This window comes from Drosophila mojavensis, unplaced genomic scaffold (assembly GCF_018153725.1).
Source record: "Drosophila mojavensis isolate 15081-1352.22 unplaced genomic scaffold, ASM1815372v1 contig_16, whole genome shotgun sequence".
Lineage (NCBI taxonomy): Eukaryota > Metazoa > Arthropoda > Insecta > Diptera > Drosophilidae > Drosophila > Drosophila mojavensis.
Genome location: NW_025318693.1, coordinates 11,634,321 through 11,651,183, shown reverse-complemented (window position 1 = coordinate 11,651,183; position 16,863 = coordinate 11,634,321). Strand labels below are relative to the sequence as shown.

At 38.6% G+C, this 16,863-nt stretch overlaps 2 protein-coding genes across 3 annotated transcripts; one reads left to right on the top strand and one right to left on the bottom strand.

Annotated features, from left to right (window-relative positions):
- Positions 1-6,067: 6,067 nt before the first annotated feature.
- Positions 6,068-7,171, bottom strand: LOC6572623. 2 transcript variants are annotated; one of them, XM_001998693.4, is made up of 3 exons: positions 6,626-7,170; positions 6,438-6,560; positions 6,068-6,376 (listed from the first exon to the last, which is right to left on the bottom strand). In XM_001998693.4, the coding sequence occupies exons 1-3, from the start codon at positions 7,039-7,041 to the stop codon at positions 6,241-6,243; spliced, it is 675 nt and encodes a 224-aa protein (XP_001998729.2). In that variant the 5' UTR covers positions 7,042-7,170; the 3' UTR covers positions 6,068-6,240. The 2 variants fall into 2 exon arrangements, with proteins under 2 accessions (XP_001998729.2, XP_015022009.1); XM_015166523.3 differs by lacking the exon at positions 6,068-6,376 and having other exon boundaries at positions 6,468-6,560; positions 6,620-7,171.
- A 1,284-nt stretch (positions 7,172-8,455) lies between these two features.
- LOC6572624 (serine protease 7) lies at positions 8,456-12,141 on the top strand. The gene is made up of 5 exons (XM_001998694.4): positions 8,456-8,636; positions 9,768-10,181; positions 10,244-10,352; positions 10,416-10,702; positions 11,744-12,141. Exons 1-5 carry the CDS (start codon positions 8,576-8,578, stop codon positions 12,040-12,042), a joined length of 1,170 nt encoding a protein of 389 aa, XP_001998730.1. The 5' UTR covers positions 8,456-8,575; the 3' UTR covers positions 12,043-12,141.
- Positions 12,142-16,863: the final 4,722 nt, after the last annotated feature.

Here is a 16,863-nt window from a genome sequence, read left to right as displayed (position 1 = left end):
CAACAGTCTCTCTGTGTCTACCACTCCCACTCTACCTCTGTACCTCTCTCTCTAACTCTCTGTTTGCCTGTGTGTTTGCTGGCTTCTTCCATATGCAGAACGGAAAAGTCACGGAGCCAAAAAATGGAAAAACTGCACGTGGCAGTCTGGAAAAAAAATATAGAAAACTGTTGTCTACTTTTTGGAGCAAAGCGTTGAATTTATGACTTTTGAAATTCTGCGTGTTTGCAAAGTCTGAATAGTACAAAAAAACATGTACATATACATATATATTTTTCATACATATATAACTCATGCTTCAGATTTTACACACGTGCACTCTGCAAGAAAAACATCCAATAAATTTAGCTATTAAAAAGCCACAAACATAATTCAGCCAAAGTTAAATGCTGTTAAGAGGTCAGCACGTTTCACCTCTATTTATTTTCTAATTTAATTTCGATGCTCGAACCAAAGACTATTTGCATAAATAATTGAATAAATCAATTGCATTTTGCAGGCAAAGCTGCTTACGTGCTCTGCTGGACCTATATATTGGAATTCAATAATATTTGCCGTTTTGTTGCCTTTTGTAATTTCGTATGATAAGTTGACATCAATTTACCGGGAAACCCAAACCTGAAATTCCTCTTCAAAAGAGACTGAATAAGCAAATGAGATACACATGAGATATGTAAAATTTCACCTACATGGCCCATATGAGAAATACTGTCATAGAATCTAATTAGGCTGGCTTCATATTAATGTGAGTTTTCGCCAATTACGAGAGTCATCTTCTAGACGATGGTAAATAAAAGACTTTTAATGAATTTACTTTTCTCTGGGCTGGCATGCGTGGCGTATGAGTAATATACATATTTTACAGCCACAGCCTCAATTTGCAGCTAAATGTGATATTAGTAAAAATGAACTGAAATCCTTTCGGCTTATTCGCTTAGCCGGAGCCATAAAATTGAAAATATGGCAACTGCCAACTAATGAACAGCTATAAAAATAAATACATGCAGCTTCTTCGTTCCGCGTGCCACCTGCCTGATGCAGAGTGCAGTTGGCAGACAAAGTTTCGCTTTTTGTAGCACACCTGAACGACTTTGACGTGGAACTTTGGGCGTGCCCAACTTTGACGTTGCCCCGCAGCATGAGCAAAAAACTATGCCCAAAACTATGTCAATGCGTTTATATATGGTCGGACTCTGGGCCTGGCCAGCCCTTTGGCGTCAACTACTATCAATTTTACGCTTCGCAGCCAGCCTCGAAGCAAATAGCCAAATGAAAGTTTCAGTTTTGCATTCAGTTTATGTTGCGACACGTCAAAAATGCGACGTAAAAAGAAGTGGAAGAAAACTCGTAGCATACCGCTGTGTGAGCCGCTGTTGAGCGTTCGTCACGAAGCGACGAACGAGACTGAGCTCGGCCGACACGCACTTCGGCTGTGCAGGCCGAAGCGGCAGAGCTTTCGCTCTCTTAAGCTTTGCTCTTTGTGCAGACCAGCTCTTAGCTGTGCGAGCAGTGCGGCGTGCTATTGCTTGCGCGGCCAGAACGAGAAAGGCATAGCTTGCCGCACTGCTCGCACCACGGAAACGGCCTGAAGTGCCACTTGTGACGCTTTGGCACAACAAATGTTAATAAAGCATGCGGCAGAGCCTGCGACTGGCCTGCATGCGACATTTGGCAGGCTTTGTTGATATTGTTGTTGTTATGATTGTAGGTGTTGCTTTAGCCATTGTTTTTGTTGTTGTTTGTCGGCCAGTGTTGACTAGTGTTGACTGGTGTCCTAGTCAGCATTTGCTCTTTGGGGATTTGGTGCTGGCAAATGAAAAGGTTGTGCGACAGTGAAATGCATTTCAAGTCTACACAAGTGGCCAGCGCAGTGTTGTTGTAACACACACTCACACCCACACTCATACACACTCACACAGACACATGGCCGACAGCTGAGTGCCATGCATGCTGACGCATTAAAGTGTGCATAAATGTGGGTTAATGGGTTTTTAGTTGTTCTTTTCATTACGACATGTCTGTAAAGCTGCCCTCTATATTTGTTTTACTTGTTGTTTTAACAATTATTGTTCCTGCTGCTGTTGCTGCTGCTCGTGTGTAGCACTAAATGCTAATCGAATCGCCAGGCGGACATATTTACATGGTTTCGTAGTGCTGTCTTATATGAGTTGCGGAAATTAGCATACGACATTAAGCGCAGTAAGCTGTGAGTGAGTGAGAGCAAAAAAGCTCTTCCAATATATGTGTTTTCATTAAGATGGTGCTTTAATCAGGTGCTTAACTAAAAGCATTAGCTTGATTTTAAATGTTTGGCATGGCTTAATTGTGTTAAATTCTTATCGAATTTATTTTAAGCAATGTGTCATAATTTACAGATTATTTATTAAAAATTCAATATTTAGAGTTGTTAAGCAACTAATTAGATAATAATTTAAGATAAATATTTTCTTTACAATCAATGCTGCAAAAAAATTATAAAAATTTTCTTTTAATTTACAAAATTTACCGATTTTCATTAAGGTACAAATCAGTGTTGTAAAACCTCTTTTTCAATAGATTCGTATTATTGTCTATATCTCAATACTGAATAAGAATTTAATAAGTAGTAGGCCTAGTCACCACTAAAAACAGTGCTCAAAAGCACAATAAATTGAAAGCCTTGTACAAAAATTGCGGCTTTTTGCCCTTTCACGTAATATCAATTTGATTGTGTGCTAAAAGTTAATTACTTTCGCAAAATAAACCAGGGTAACCAGCATATTAATATAAAGTGCTGGAAAATTCCGCCGAAATTCTAGCTGCAAATTTTATTTTTGCATCAGACCACTCGCCACTCTTCACCTCTCGCACTCTCACACCATACCTGTCCCATGCATTTAGCACCACCTGACAATGGCAAAGGGAGACTCGTATGGCTCGCTGCACAGCTAATTGAAACTTAATTTTAAATAGTCATGCGGAAAAGTTGGCGCTGGAAATTCGGCGAGGTCAGTTGGCGTAGTTGACGTTGTGCAGCACTTGAAAGTATGATTATGCTTTGGCGTTACGCAACACTAATTAAACTGCATGTGGCAGGCTTGAGAGTTATGCATTTCACAAATTACATATACGCACCGTTGCTCGTAAAAATGTCCGTCCAAATGCGCATTTACCTAATTGAACATGTGTTTGCCGGAGCTGGCTTCAGTGGCTCTGGATGCGGTTGCGGCGGTTCCAGTGGCTGGATGCCAGCTTTTGTTGCATTCTTTTTAGTTCATTAATTCGCTTGGCTTTACCCGCTCTTGGTCAAATTCAAATTAAAAGGTCACTAGATAAACATGCCCATTTCTCTGTGTGTGTGTGTGTGTGTGTTTGTGTGTGACCTGTTGTATTTGGGTGTCCTTTGGGTTAATTTGAATATTTTTGCTTGTTGTTTCTTGCATGGCGCCCGGTTGTTGTGTTGTTGTTTGGCGCTCAATTTATGTGCGATAGCGGAAAAACTGCAGTTTAAAAGGCAAAACATAACAAGCAAAAATACAAAAATAACAAGGCATGCAAATTGAGTTATAAATTTGAACCCGTTTTGCTTTTAATGTAAACATTGCAGCAACCAATTCAGGTGTGTGGGCAGGTGTGCTGCCTGGAAATATGTTTACTAATTAAAACTCGGACTTTTTCATAATTGAAGTCGCCTCCAATGGCTGTCAGCTGCGCAGCCTGATTTACTATTATCCGGCCAGCTCTCTGACATCAGATTGACACACGTAATTATCTGCCCGAAAACTTGACAGACAGCACTGAAATTATCATCTTTGACTTTCCATTCTCAAGGACACGTAGCTATGCCAAGCGAGCATGGAGAGGCACCGACACAGAATCTCAATTAAATTAATGAGTTTTGAGGCAATGAATGAATTAACAGTTTCTTAATGATTTTATTGGAGAATTTTAGTTCATTATTCATTTATTTTCAATTTTTAATATATATTTTTTTATATTTTATTTTTATATTCCAATAGTTTTCCTAGCTCACATATTTTTAAAACTCAAAGAAAAAACAGTTTACACTTAGCTGTATTTACTATCATATAGCTAGACTTTTAGCTACATTATGGCTAAAATCAACTGATGTCAGAAGGGCGTTAAAACTTTGTTTAAACTTGGCTGCAAAAGCTGTTTGCGAACGAGACGATTCGCCAACGCGCCGATACCCAAAATCAGCTCTAAGAGCGGCTGTAATTTCATCATTATGTTGATAAAAGTTGTCGGTGTTACACGCTGCATGCAGCATGAGGCATGCAGCATTCTATAGCCGTAGGCAGAATCCGAGGCTAAATCCGAGTAGGCTGCTGCAACGGTCAACAAGTTTTAGCATTGCCGAGCCGCATCCGGGGCGCAGATACTGAAATCCCTGCAGCAAGCAGGAAAATTATCAAACAATGCAACGGCAGCACAACAGTCAACAGGGGCAGCAGGCGTTTAGGGGCGGGGCCAACCAGTGACAACAGTGCTGAAAGCCAGTGAATACAGCCATGAAATGGCAAACGCCGCCCGAACTAAGCCGGCACACAAAACAAAAAGGACACCGAAAGCCAACAACAACAACAACGACAAGAACTACAACAAATTGGCATAGAGCTGGACAATAGACGCGTCAGTCGCTGGCCTCAAGCGGTGCAAACATGGCAAAAATGTCATGGAAGCAAGCGACAGGACAACAAAGTATCAGCCGCTGAGCAGGCGGTGCCAGCCCGTACCTAGTTAGTTGAAAAATGCGCCCAGCCTAGGCTCAAGCAGTCGGCTAAGCTGTGGAGTCACGTGTTTGCTTTTACAGCTTTGCCAGTGCAAGCCGGACATCAAACTATGAATGCCCGGCCCGACAGGCAGCACACTACGCACCGAAGCAAACGACAACAAGTGGGGGTGACGTAATTGATGAACTACTGCATACCCTGCAGGCAGTTCATTAGCTATAACAGAGCAAAAGGAGATGGGGCATATTTGGACTAACATTCTCAATAGTCAAGTGTAAGCTTATGAGTCGATTTTTATCGATTAGATTTATCGATCACATGAAGAGAAAAACTTGTGTGAGTAATCTAAAAAGAAATATCGAAAAGTCACTCAGGCAAATTACAAGTTAGGCAAAACAAATTAGTTTAAATAATAGGCTAGATTACTTAAGAGAAAATTTTAAGAGCAGGTATTATCAGAGTCACACAACAAATATATGGAATATTATTTATTATTAAATATAGTATAAGTATAAAATATATTTTTTTTTTTTTTTTTTTTTTTTTTTTAATTTAAAGAATTTCATAAAAACTAAATAATTCACTCTAAGTAAATAATAATATGTATATAAATATAAATATATAAAACTTATCTAGTAAGCTTAGTTGGTATACCTTTAGACGGTGCCAACAATACTTAGATGGTTTCTGGCACAAGTTATTCATAATTTGTTAACTTTATATTCATTGGATCAGTAACTTTTTTCATATAGGAATTTTCTATTAATTTAATATTTTCTTTGAACTAGTCTTAAAAGATTCCCCATCTGATTAAGTATCAGTATTAATACTCATGACTTTTACAAGGACAATCCAACGGATACAACAGTGGACAAATAACCATAGCATCCAAACAAAGAATCTCGAATTTTTTCCGGAGAAAAGTCAGGCCGATTGCTCAATTAATGAAGAGTATTCCCAGAGGGCCCAGCTGTAACTGGACTATGACTAGCAACTGATCCGATGCGCTTTGCTTCGGTTCGATGGCAACAGGCGAAATGCAAAAGCTGCATAAGAATGTTTTTTTTTTTTTTTTTCTTCTTCTATCAAAGTTTAGCCTTTGCTCCTGCTTTGCCTTGTAATGTGCATGACATGCTGGAAGTTATTTGAGCTAGAAAATTACAGGGCTCAGTGGTAATATAAACTGGAAATAGTCAAGATTGTCGTTCAGTTAATATGTCTTAGCTAAATTGATGTGAAATATCTAAAATGTCTGCTATTTGCTGTTTTAATGCTGCTAAATGTACAGTAATTCCAGCAATCGTCGGGGAATTCCATAAATAAACGACTACTTGTTCGAGCACGTGTATATTTATAGCTTAAGAGTCAGTACATATTTATGTTTCGCATTATTATATGACGGCTGTTGATTTCGTCTGATAACTCTCAGCGTTCGTTGACTTAGTGGAGTGCACATTCCCGATTCGAATATGCAAAATAGAAAAGTATCGAATGACCTATCGCTTAGCTATATTATATCAGTATTCATAATGTTGTTCAGGCGCCATTTTTCCTTTTCGGTGAGCTGAAAGAATGATTTGGACGTACGCTTCACCTCGGTCATGTTGTGCAATGGTGGCCAAAATGTCGTATAAGCCACACAACTACAAGGCAATATATAGTTATATAAATGATTAAGAGGATTGAAAAGCCATTCGTAATTACCGCATGAAATAACAAGCATCGGATGCAGTTCTTTGGAAGTCAATATTTTGTTTGATCTCGTGCTCCAGTTGCGCTTCGTATGCCCTAATCGAGTCCTGATATCGTTTGGCGCATATCATCGGACTATATGAGATATTATGAACAGATATTACTCGCGATGCTCTTAAGATTTCTATACTTACACTTACTAGGGTATCTTGAATTTCCGGAAGCTGGGCTCCCGGTCATACAAATCCGGAGTATCGTTGGGCTTGTACTTTTCATCATATAAAATCATATCCATCTCGACTTTAGGTCTGGGCGGGTCGTTCGGGTTGCGGCGCTTGAAGCGATGCAGCGACTTGTTCACGTCCACATTCGGCACCTGCATAGTAGTGGTGCGACGCAAGGCAAGCGGACTATTTCCTGTATACAACTTGGACATGGACTTGGCGCGCGAGGAGGCTGTGCCCAGTAGCAACATGGAATTGACTTCAGATACAGCGCGATTCTTCTCATCGGTTGTTTCTCTACGCTTTTCATCAGTTCCTTCTTTTGACTTGTCATCCAATGTGTCTTTGGATTTGGATTCAGTTACCTCCTTCGATCTGTCCTCAGACTCCATTTTGAATTATCTTTTTTAATATGTATGTGCCCGTATACAATAATACTGTATATATATCTATATTTTTTTGTTTTCTTTCTTATGTTATGTGTATTGTGTTATGTCTGTTGAGTATTAGCACAAGGCTAGCTAGGCCTAGCTTTGTCAGGTTAAGTGACTTCTGCGTAGTTCAATTCAATTCAAATCAAGTAGGAAAGCTCCTATCGAGAGTGCACGAATTGACGATGCTCTGAATCCTAATACATATTAAAAAAAAAACTAAACAAATAGAAGAAAACCATCGACAAAATCTAAACTCGACAACGCGCATTACCAATACTGCCCTATAAAATTTTTACAAAAATAGAAGAACAAATATGCCCAATGCTATCTGAAAGTAAACTAACTGCCTCTACCAACAGCACATCAATTCAATCAATATTTAATCCCATTTAAGATTATTATTAGAAACAGGAATTGATGCCTTTAATAGTATGCATTCACATAAAGTCCTTTATAAAATGTCCAAACGTTTCCTTTAATTACGTCTGTCATACTCAAACGATAGCCGAAGGCCTTAGTAGCCAGCGCTTTAGTTGTTAAGTTAGCTCATAATTTTAATTATAGTTAACTCTTATAAATAAATAAATAAATACTTAAACGATATACGCCTAAATGCAATTTTCGAAGTTTATCTACATATCCTCTCGAATATTATAATATTATTTAATTTAGTGCGTATGCAAACTCATTCATTTATAGTCTAAGCATAACTCTTTAAGACTCTAGCCTCAAAGGCTTGCTAGATATAATTTAATTTCGACACAATTTTTAACCGATATCATTTATCATTTAAGTGCGATAAGTAATCAATTTTCTTAATCTAACTCTAGATCAGACAAGGATACAGATCAAATAAATATAAGCTATACATATGTTAATATACATTTTTAATTCAATTGGCTTTAATTGGCGACAACTGAAACTAAAAGTTGTGAGCTGTTTATTAATACTGATCGCTTTTCTTGTTCTTTAATCTTTGAGTGCAGTGCAATGGCTGTTCTTCACTTTCGCTATCAGCACTGAGCCGTTTTACGCGCTCTTTCTCTCTCTCTTCTTATTCTTTTCGCTCGACTGAAAGCTCGATAGCTGTTTCCTTCCTCCACTTTAGCATTTCATTTCCATTGTATCTCCCACTTTTTATTATACACATTCATTGCCGCTTGATACGCTTGCAATCCAGCTGCTGTTCCGGCTTCCACTATCACGTTCCACTTCCATTCTTGTTCACGCTCTCGGCTTGTCAGTTTGCACTCTCATAGGCCCCGTCTCGCTCACTCACACGAAATCGACGCTCACGGATCGAACGAAGAGTCGCTTCAAAGCTCTCCCAGCGTTGTCAGCGGCTATTTAAGACCTGTCACAGCTGTTGCTCGGATCAGTTCGCCGCGATTAGTGACCACGTCAAGGTCGGCTCGCACACGCATTACGTTGAATGGGATTTTTGGATTTTTTGGTCATAGGCATTTGAGTGTTATTTCCCACAATTATATTAATGTTTCCATTTCTGGGATTCCTTATCATCGCGGTGCTGCACAGCCCAGCTAGCGCACAAAGTTAGTAAAGCCAAAATTAAAATGAAACAACGCGCAATGTACGGGTTTTCAGTGAATCATCCGCTGTGTGAACTTGACTCTAAGACTCTCGATCAGCGCCGCTCTCCCAATCCCCATCTCCGGCTATCAGATCATCATTAATTATATATGTATATAAATATTGGCGTGCGTTCTTTACACGCTGTGGCGCCTCGTTTTTAAGAAAGCGAATGACGAAGAGCCATTCACTTTCGTGTCGTTAAAATTCTGATTGATTCCATTAATGGCTCTCGAGATCATTGTTAATCAACTAAAAACATTGAACTCCAAAGTGCTTATGATTACGTATTTTGTTTCTATACATGAATATGTATGAATATAACAAACTTGCTTGGCCGCTGTTTATTGGCAATTCGTAAATTGTATTTGCACAACTATAGTATATTTATTACTATGTGTATAAAATACAGGAAATAATTGCTTGAATTATTTAATTGATAACAATTGCATTAAACTAGAAAATACATTTATAATTTACCACATGTATTATAAATATTTTAATTGATGCTTAAACTGACTTCTGCATTTAATCAATTAATTAGCTTACGCAAATATAGGTCTAGTTACTCTCGGCTATTTGTATTTCCAATAATCAGCATAAATTAATATAGCTGAGAGCAATTATTTATTTAACTGCGATGTTCTGACTAACTAATTGGGTAATTCAGGAAAATAGTTATATATATGACTGAGATATACAAATAAATTTTAAATATAAAATATATACAGAGTTTACACTATCAATTAAGAGTTAGCTAGGCAGAAACAAACGCGTGTGCTACAAAGTTTCTTAAATAAATAAATCATGATTGAAAACACTGGGACTTAACACATGCCACTTTTGTATATATGTTTACGAAAATATAAAATTAATATTAGTTTCAGAGAAAGCTCCATGGCATTCTCTTAGTATTTGCGATTACGCTTTCTCAGAAAACCTATTTTAATTATCTGTGCTCGTCCTATACAAATTTACCTACACAATTTCACAAGCTTATCATTTATCATATTTAAATTATGCTGCTTTCATTTAACTCCAACTCAACAATAACTTAATTTGCATCACTTTAATTATCTTCGCTTGCATTGCAGTGAATTGTCGAAATCCAAATCAAAATGTGGGCTATTGCATATCGCTCTATGACTGTCCGCCTCTTCTGAATGTGCTGCAGAAGCTGCAGCTGAGCAACAACGAACGCAACTTTCTGCAGCAATCACAATGTGATAATGGATTCGGCCGCTTGCCTTATGTCTGCTGCACTCGAGATATAAATTTTCTGTCTGCAACAACAACAACAACAACAACAACAGTCAGTCCAATTGAGATAACCACAACAACAACACGAAGACCAATCCCGATCACAAATCCGAGCCCCGGACAAGGTGGAAATCTGCTGCCGCGTGCTCCCGCATGTGGACCGAACTCCTTCAACAATCGGATCTACAATGGCAACGATACGGCTTTAGATGACTTTGTGTGGATGGCACTGCTGGAATATAGAAGTCGTGAGTGCCACATAGTTCCATCTCGTAAGACTTTTTCTAATATATCGCGTCTCCTCCTACAGGCAGCGGCGAAAGACTTCTGAACTGCGGCGGCAGTTTGATAAACAATCGCTATGTCGTGACCGCTGCCCACTGCGTGACGGGCGAAATTGAGACAGAGGTGGGACAACTGTAAGTGCAGAACTTTACCCAAGGCAGTATCTTGGGACTAATACTATTTCGAATTCCCCTCAGCACTCGCGTGCGACTGGGTGAATATGATCTGAGCACTGATGTGGACTGTGTGATGGGTGACTGCAATCAGCCCGTGCTGGAGCTGGGCGTCGAAGAGGCCATTCCGCACCCACAATATGATGCCAACAGTCGTCATCGTCATCATGACATCGCGCTCATACGTCTCAGCTCCCCTGTCCAGCTCAACGAGTACATCCAGCCCATCTGTCTGCCCCTTCCCAGCGTTCGATCAGCTATCAACGACAACGAAATGCTCGTTGTCAGCGGCTGGGGACGCACATTGCAACGTAAGTAAGATACAAAGGTACAGATACAGATACAGATACAGATGCAGATGCAGATGCAGATGCAGATGCGGATGCGGATGCAGATACAGATACAGATACAGATACAGATACAGATACAGATACAGATACAGATACAGATACAGATACAGATACAGATACAGATACAGATACAGATACAGATACAGATACAGATACAGATACAGATACAGATACAGATACAGATACAGATACAGATACAGATACAGATACAGATACAGATACAGATACAGATACAGATACAGATACAGATACAGATACAGATACAGATACAGATACAGATACAGATACAGATACAGATACAGATACAGATACAGATACAGATACAGATACAGATACAGATACAGATACAGATACAGATACAGATACAGATACAGATACAGATACAGATACAGATACAGATACAGATACAGATACAGATACAGATACAGATACAGATACAGATACAGATACAGATACAGATACAGATACAGATACAGATACAGATACAGATACAGATACAGATACAGATACAGATACAGATACAGATACAGATACAGATACAGATACAGATACAGATACAGATACAGATACAGATACAGATACAGATACAGATACAGATACAGATACAGATACAGATACAGATACAGATACAGATACAGATACAGATACAGATACAGATACAGATACAGATACAGATACAGATACAGATACAGATACAGATACAGATACAGATACAGATACAGATACAGATACAGATACAGATACAGATACAGATACAGATACAGATACAGATACAGATACAGATACAGATACAGATACAGATACAGATACAGATACAGATACAGATACAGATACAGATACAGATACAGATACAGATACAGATACAGATACAGATACAGATACAGATACAGATACAGAGACAGAGACAGAGACAGAGACAGAGACAGAGACAGAGACAGATGCAGATACATAGATACAGATCTGTCGCACTCTAACTAATCACACCTCGTCTCTGTCTTTCAGGTCGTCAGAGTAATATCAAGCAGCGACTGGATGTGCCGGTAACAAGCGCCGCTTACTGCAAGGAGAAGTTCGCAACGCGGCAAATCAACGTGATCAGCTCGCAGTTGTGCGCCGGGGGCGAGTTCTCGCGGGACAGCTGCGACGGCGACTCGGGCGGGCCGCTGATGCGTTTCAGGCAGGCGTGGTACCTGGAGGGCGTGGTCTCGTTTGGCAACCGCTGCGGGCTGGAGGGGTGGCCCGGGGTCTACACGCGCGTCTCGGACTACATCGACTGGATCGAGAATACGATTCGTGCGTGAGAAGGCAACTGCGAGGCGAAGTGCAGCTATTGTAAAATTAAGTTTTAATTAAATAGTAAAAGACGAAGAGAGTGTGCGAGCGCAGTGCGCGCATTTTAATTAACTTGCGTTAAATGCGATTTTATCGGCAGCTGGAACGCGGCGTATACGTAATGCGCTTACTGCCGCCGTTTGCGGTAATTAAAACGCTGCCTCAGAAAGTTACTTTGGGTGCCAAGCTGGCTGCCCGCGGCGCCGAGTCTTGCCGGTCCTCGCAACGATTTTCTATGCAATTTGGCAATGAATTTCTATTATTTGCACTTGGCGTCCAGAGAGCGGCGCCCGCTGTCCCGATTAAATTGTTTGTTAGCGTTGCGTAATGGGTGGGCGTGGCAGTGGCCCAACAAAGTAGACAATGAATGGGCTGTGCGCGAAAGGTTAATGAGGCCTGCAGGAAATGCAGCCAAATGAGGTAAGCTAAGCTGCACAATGAACAGAAATCCTTGAGAGCGCAAAGCAGACGAAAAAGAAGCAGAAGAAGATGAAGGAGGCGCAGAAGAGGAGTTCTTAGCCCTACGGTCAGTCATTGATTGGTAAAGCTCTACTCGAGACTCCTGCCTGGCAACTAATTATGAAACTTAGAGCATTAAGTAAGAACTACCATTAGCGGCTTTCAGCTCAGAGAGGGCAGCGAACAGCTAAGGCAAAGGCAATTTAGAAAAGCAAACTCAAGGACTGAGAGACTTTAGGATATATGTATATACTTATCAATAGTGTCATTTACTACGCAGTAGAAATAAGTGGGGTACTACAATTGAAATTCATTTAATACGCTGTAAATATTTAGAAGTAGCTAAAAGTAGCTCTACCATAATCATATGTCTTTAAGCAGGCAGCAAATCCAGGGACACCTCGCCTCAGCCCATCTTCATATTGATTTAATTTAAATAAAGTTTTTTCTACACGTGCTAAATACTATTTAATAAATTTTGGAAAACAGTTAAAAACGGCTGCTTTGAAGCTTTTTAGCTATCAGTTTGGCAACAACTTGGCCCAACTGTTGCCAAAAACTCGACACACTGCTGCGTGCTGAAAAGTTTTGGTTTTCAGGCTGGGGCCATGTGTGGCCAAATCGTCCAGCAAAAACAACAAAAGAAAAACAAACGAAAAAAACACACACACATAGACAGACAGACACTTTGCCTAAATGTTGGCAAAAACTTGTAATTCAATTTTGGGCAACTTTTCACAAATGCAAGCCAAATGTAATTAACACGCACACGTACACATACACACATACACACATACACAAAAAGTGAGTTACACCTGGTCAGACTGAGTGCCGTCAATTGGCCCGAACAGCGAGCCATGTGAAATTTTGTGTGATGGCAGCTACTGAATTGCCTGGATATTGCCTGCGAAGCAGAGGAGAGGTATGACTAGCAGGGGTAGGGGAGGGCTGGCAGTATCCAGGCTGTAATTGAGTTGTGTTTGCAACATTTAAAATAGCCGCCGGCCGTTAACGAGCCTGCTTCGTAATCCACTCGGCACACTGTGGAGCTCTAAGCTGTCAAAGTTTGGCAAATACATTTAGATAAATGCCGCCTCAGCAGGGAGTTCGCTTTAGATCCACATAGCATAGATAGGCTAGTAGTTACTGCGAGCTATTGGTCGATGACTGAAGGTCTATACACAGAGTTCATAACTGAAATACATATTGTACAAATATTAGAATTGGCAGTTGAGTACTTAATGTAATTTAAAATAAATATTATGAAATATAATAATGAATAATAATTATATAGTCATAAAGATAAATAGACAACTTGCTTCTGCGTGCCCCATTCAAATTTTGAAGAGTTGCAAAAGTCAAATTTAATGCATCTACTTCACAAAGTTTATGTTTTAATGCAAATTCCTTTTTCAGCTTTATTCTTGAATCGTTCGTTGTCTACAAACTTTGCAAATTTGCGTTTGTCTTGACTTAAACTTGCACTTAAATATACTTTTCTCTTGCCTTATGCTCTTCTGCTGGATTGTTGAATTTGAAGACTTTTTGTCTGCTGACTCAATCTTTATTCTGTGCAGCCAATAATTCTTTTATTTCGTTCAGGAATATCCTTCGATTATGCTAGCATAAATAAAGGCAAGCGTTACACAGAAATTGACTGCGAGTATATTGATATTTTCAATAGGCTGCTCAAATGCTTCTTTTGTCAAATATTAAAGCCTCTGTCCACTGTGTCAACTGCTACACACACACACACACACACACACACACACACACATATTCATACAGAATCTCTCTAGCGCAAACATTCTCGTAAATCTAAGTCAATTTGTTTGTTGTGCTGTCCAGAAAAAGAATATATCACAACATAATATGAGCCTCAGGCAGTATGCCGCGCTGATTGATGGATTGAGCGAGCGCTACGCATACGCCATGTGCGACAGTTAGAAGACATAAAAAAAAAAAAAAAAAAAAAAAAAAAAAAAAAAAAAAAACAAGCTGCAATAATTTCATTTAACATGCATAGCCGAACTGTGGCATTGGCGCAGCGCAGCCTAACGCCCGAACGAATCCCGATTTCGCTACAATTTATGACTTTGGCCTGAATAAACTCGTCGCTTGGCCCGATTTTCGGATTCAAACGCCCGTCAAAATGCCAAAGTGGATTTTGGCAACAATTTTCGTTTTTACGCCACTAAAAATAACTAAACAAAAAAAGTCATGTTTGGAATTTTCAGTTTTCCAAATCGATTTCCATTGCGACAAATTGTAAATTGGCCAGATATATAGAAATTGCAATTTATATCATATCTTGTTGATGGGAAAAAAACTATATTAATTATATTTATGGTATTAGATGGAGTGTTTATTAATAGCATTTTGAGAAAGTTGAATTTTGTTAATAGTTAAAAAATGCAATGTAGTTAAAAAGTAAAAAAAAAAAAAAAAAAAAAAAAATGCTAATAATAAAATAATTAATATTATTATATAATTAAAAATATTTCATTATAATACTAAAAATATTTATGATAATTTAAATCATATTAAAACATATTTTTAATTACGGTTAATTTCATTGTGTTAACGCTTTCCTAAATTTAAACTTATTCATGTTGAACAATTTTATTGCTATAATATAATTTTTTCATAGTTCTTTGAATGTTGTCAAGCTTCTTATTTTTTCTGAAATCAGTGATAAATAATTGTTGTTTTTTTTTTTTTTTTTTTTTTTTAATTTTGTTATTGTTAGTCACGACTGTTTCAAATTTTCTCATACAAAATTTTAGGGCTCTTAAATATTTTCGCTTTAAAGGTTTGATGTTTAATCTTCTTTCCACACCTTGAACGTTTTGACACATACCTATATGGATGTGTATATATGTATAGATGTGTGTGTGTGTATGTGTTTGTATAGGGTCATGCTGCACATTTGATTACCGCATCTGGGCACTTGGCTGGCCTTTAATGCGATTTGGGCTCGACCTCGATTGTCAATGGCATTTGCTGATTGTTGCCATTGCAACATGCAACATGCAACGGCCCGAACAGTGGCCGGCCACATCATTTGCCGATTCTCATTTCGCAGAGCAATGCAATTTCATGATTATTTACTTTTCATTTGTATTCGGCGATTGCCTGTGCCCCAATCGAAATGAAATTTGCTGATTATGCACTTTATTTGTATTTTTGCTGTATGAATATTTTTGGAAATAATTAAATTAAATGCACGACGCCCTCAAATTAGACCAACATAATTAAAAGCACCAAGCTCTGATAACGCTAGAATCAGCTGTAATTTACTCAAATATTTGTGTACCAACTGAAACTTTAAACTTTAAGCTTGGAAAACCCAAGTCTAATCAAAGTGGACATAAATCATTGCCAAATTGAGCATCACGAATTCGTGAGGAACTGAATTGTCATGGATCCCCAGTATATAGCAAAGAGCTCCTAAAACAACCCAAGAGAAAATGCCATAGGGCATGCAAAATGTTCCGCTCTGTTTAGTTTTATTTGCTCTTTGTGTTCTGACTTGCCATGCAGCAAAATGAAGTTTTATACTCGAGATTCTCGACTGCGGCCAAAGGAAACTTTTATTCGAGTTGACCTTTAAGAACTCGATGAAAGCATTGTGCAAAAACAATTATAGAGAAATGCGCTTTCTCAAGTAATCAAAACAAAACTAAGGAATAAATAAATATTCATAAATCCATTAAAAAACATCTTTACCTTTATAAACTGCAGAAAATTACTATTCTTTAAGAGAAACCTCTCCACCCATCCCGAATTGAAAATATGGTATTCGAAACGCTCTTTGCGTCAGCATTCGATCTAACAAATCTTTCCACTTTTCCTTCTCAATTTTTCAAAAGCTGACCTAAGTGCCATCAATTACCAAAACCCTCAAAAATCAAACTAAAAGTGTGAGTCATCGACGCACAACAAAAGCCTAAGGTAAATATTCATACAACGTGATGTTGCAGTTTTTCATATCATGCCCATATTTTTCGCATTTAAAAAAAAAAAATGGAAATTAGATTAAATATTAATATTTTGCACTCAGCGAATATATGTATATAAACGTGAGCTGTTGAAATGATGAAGTATTTGTTGGCCAGGTTAATAAATTGGCAGCACACTCCATGAATTGAACTTATTTACACTCATTCCCCTCTGGCTTTTTTTTTTTATTTATTTAGTGCAACATCATAATGAACTGGGCGGAGCAGTGCTAAGGGCGCCTGGGACATTGTAATTTAAATTTATTTAACAACCAACTTGTTAAAATCGTAAAAACTGAAAAAATGAACTGCAACAGCGGAGCTTGAACA

Excerpts from the sequence above, each read along its gene's own strand:
- LOC6572623 (XM_001998693.4), bottom strand. The coding sequence starts at position 7,041 with ATGGAGTCTGAGGACAGATCGAAGGAGGTAACTGAATCCAAATCCAAA. Across the intron at positions 6,561-6,625 it reads CGGAAATTCAAGATACCCTA|TCCGATGATATGCGCCAAAC; the intron begins GTAAGTGTAAGT and ends TATCTCATATAG. Across the intron at positions 6,377-6,437 it reads GATGCTTGTTATTTCATGCG|TTGTGTGGCTTATACGACAT; the intron begins GTAATTACGAAT and ends ATTGCCTTGTAG.
- LOC6572624 (XM_001998694.4), top strand. The coding sequence starts at position 8,576 with ATGTTTCCATTTCTGGGATTCCTTATCATCGCGGTGCTGCACAGCCCA. Across the intron at positions 8,637-9,767 it reads CAGCCCAGCTAGCGCACAAA|TGAATTGTCGAAATCCAAAT; the intron begins GTTAGTAAAGCC and ends CTTGCATTGCAG. Across the intron at positions 10,703-11,743 it reads CTGGGGACGCACATTGCAAC|GTCGTCAGAGTAATATCAAG; the intron begins GTAAGTAAGATA and ends TCTGTCTTTCAG.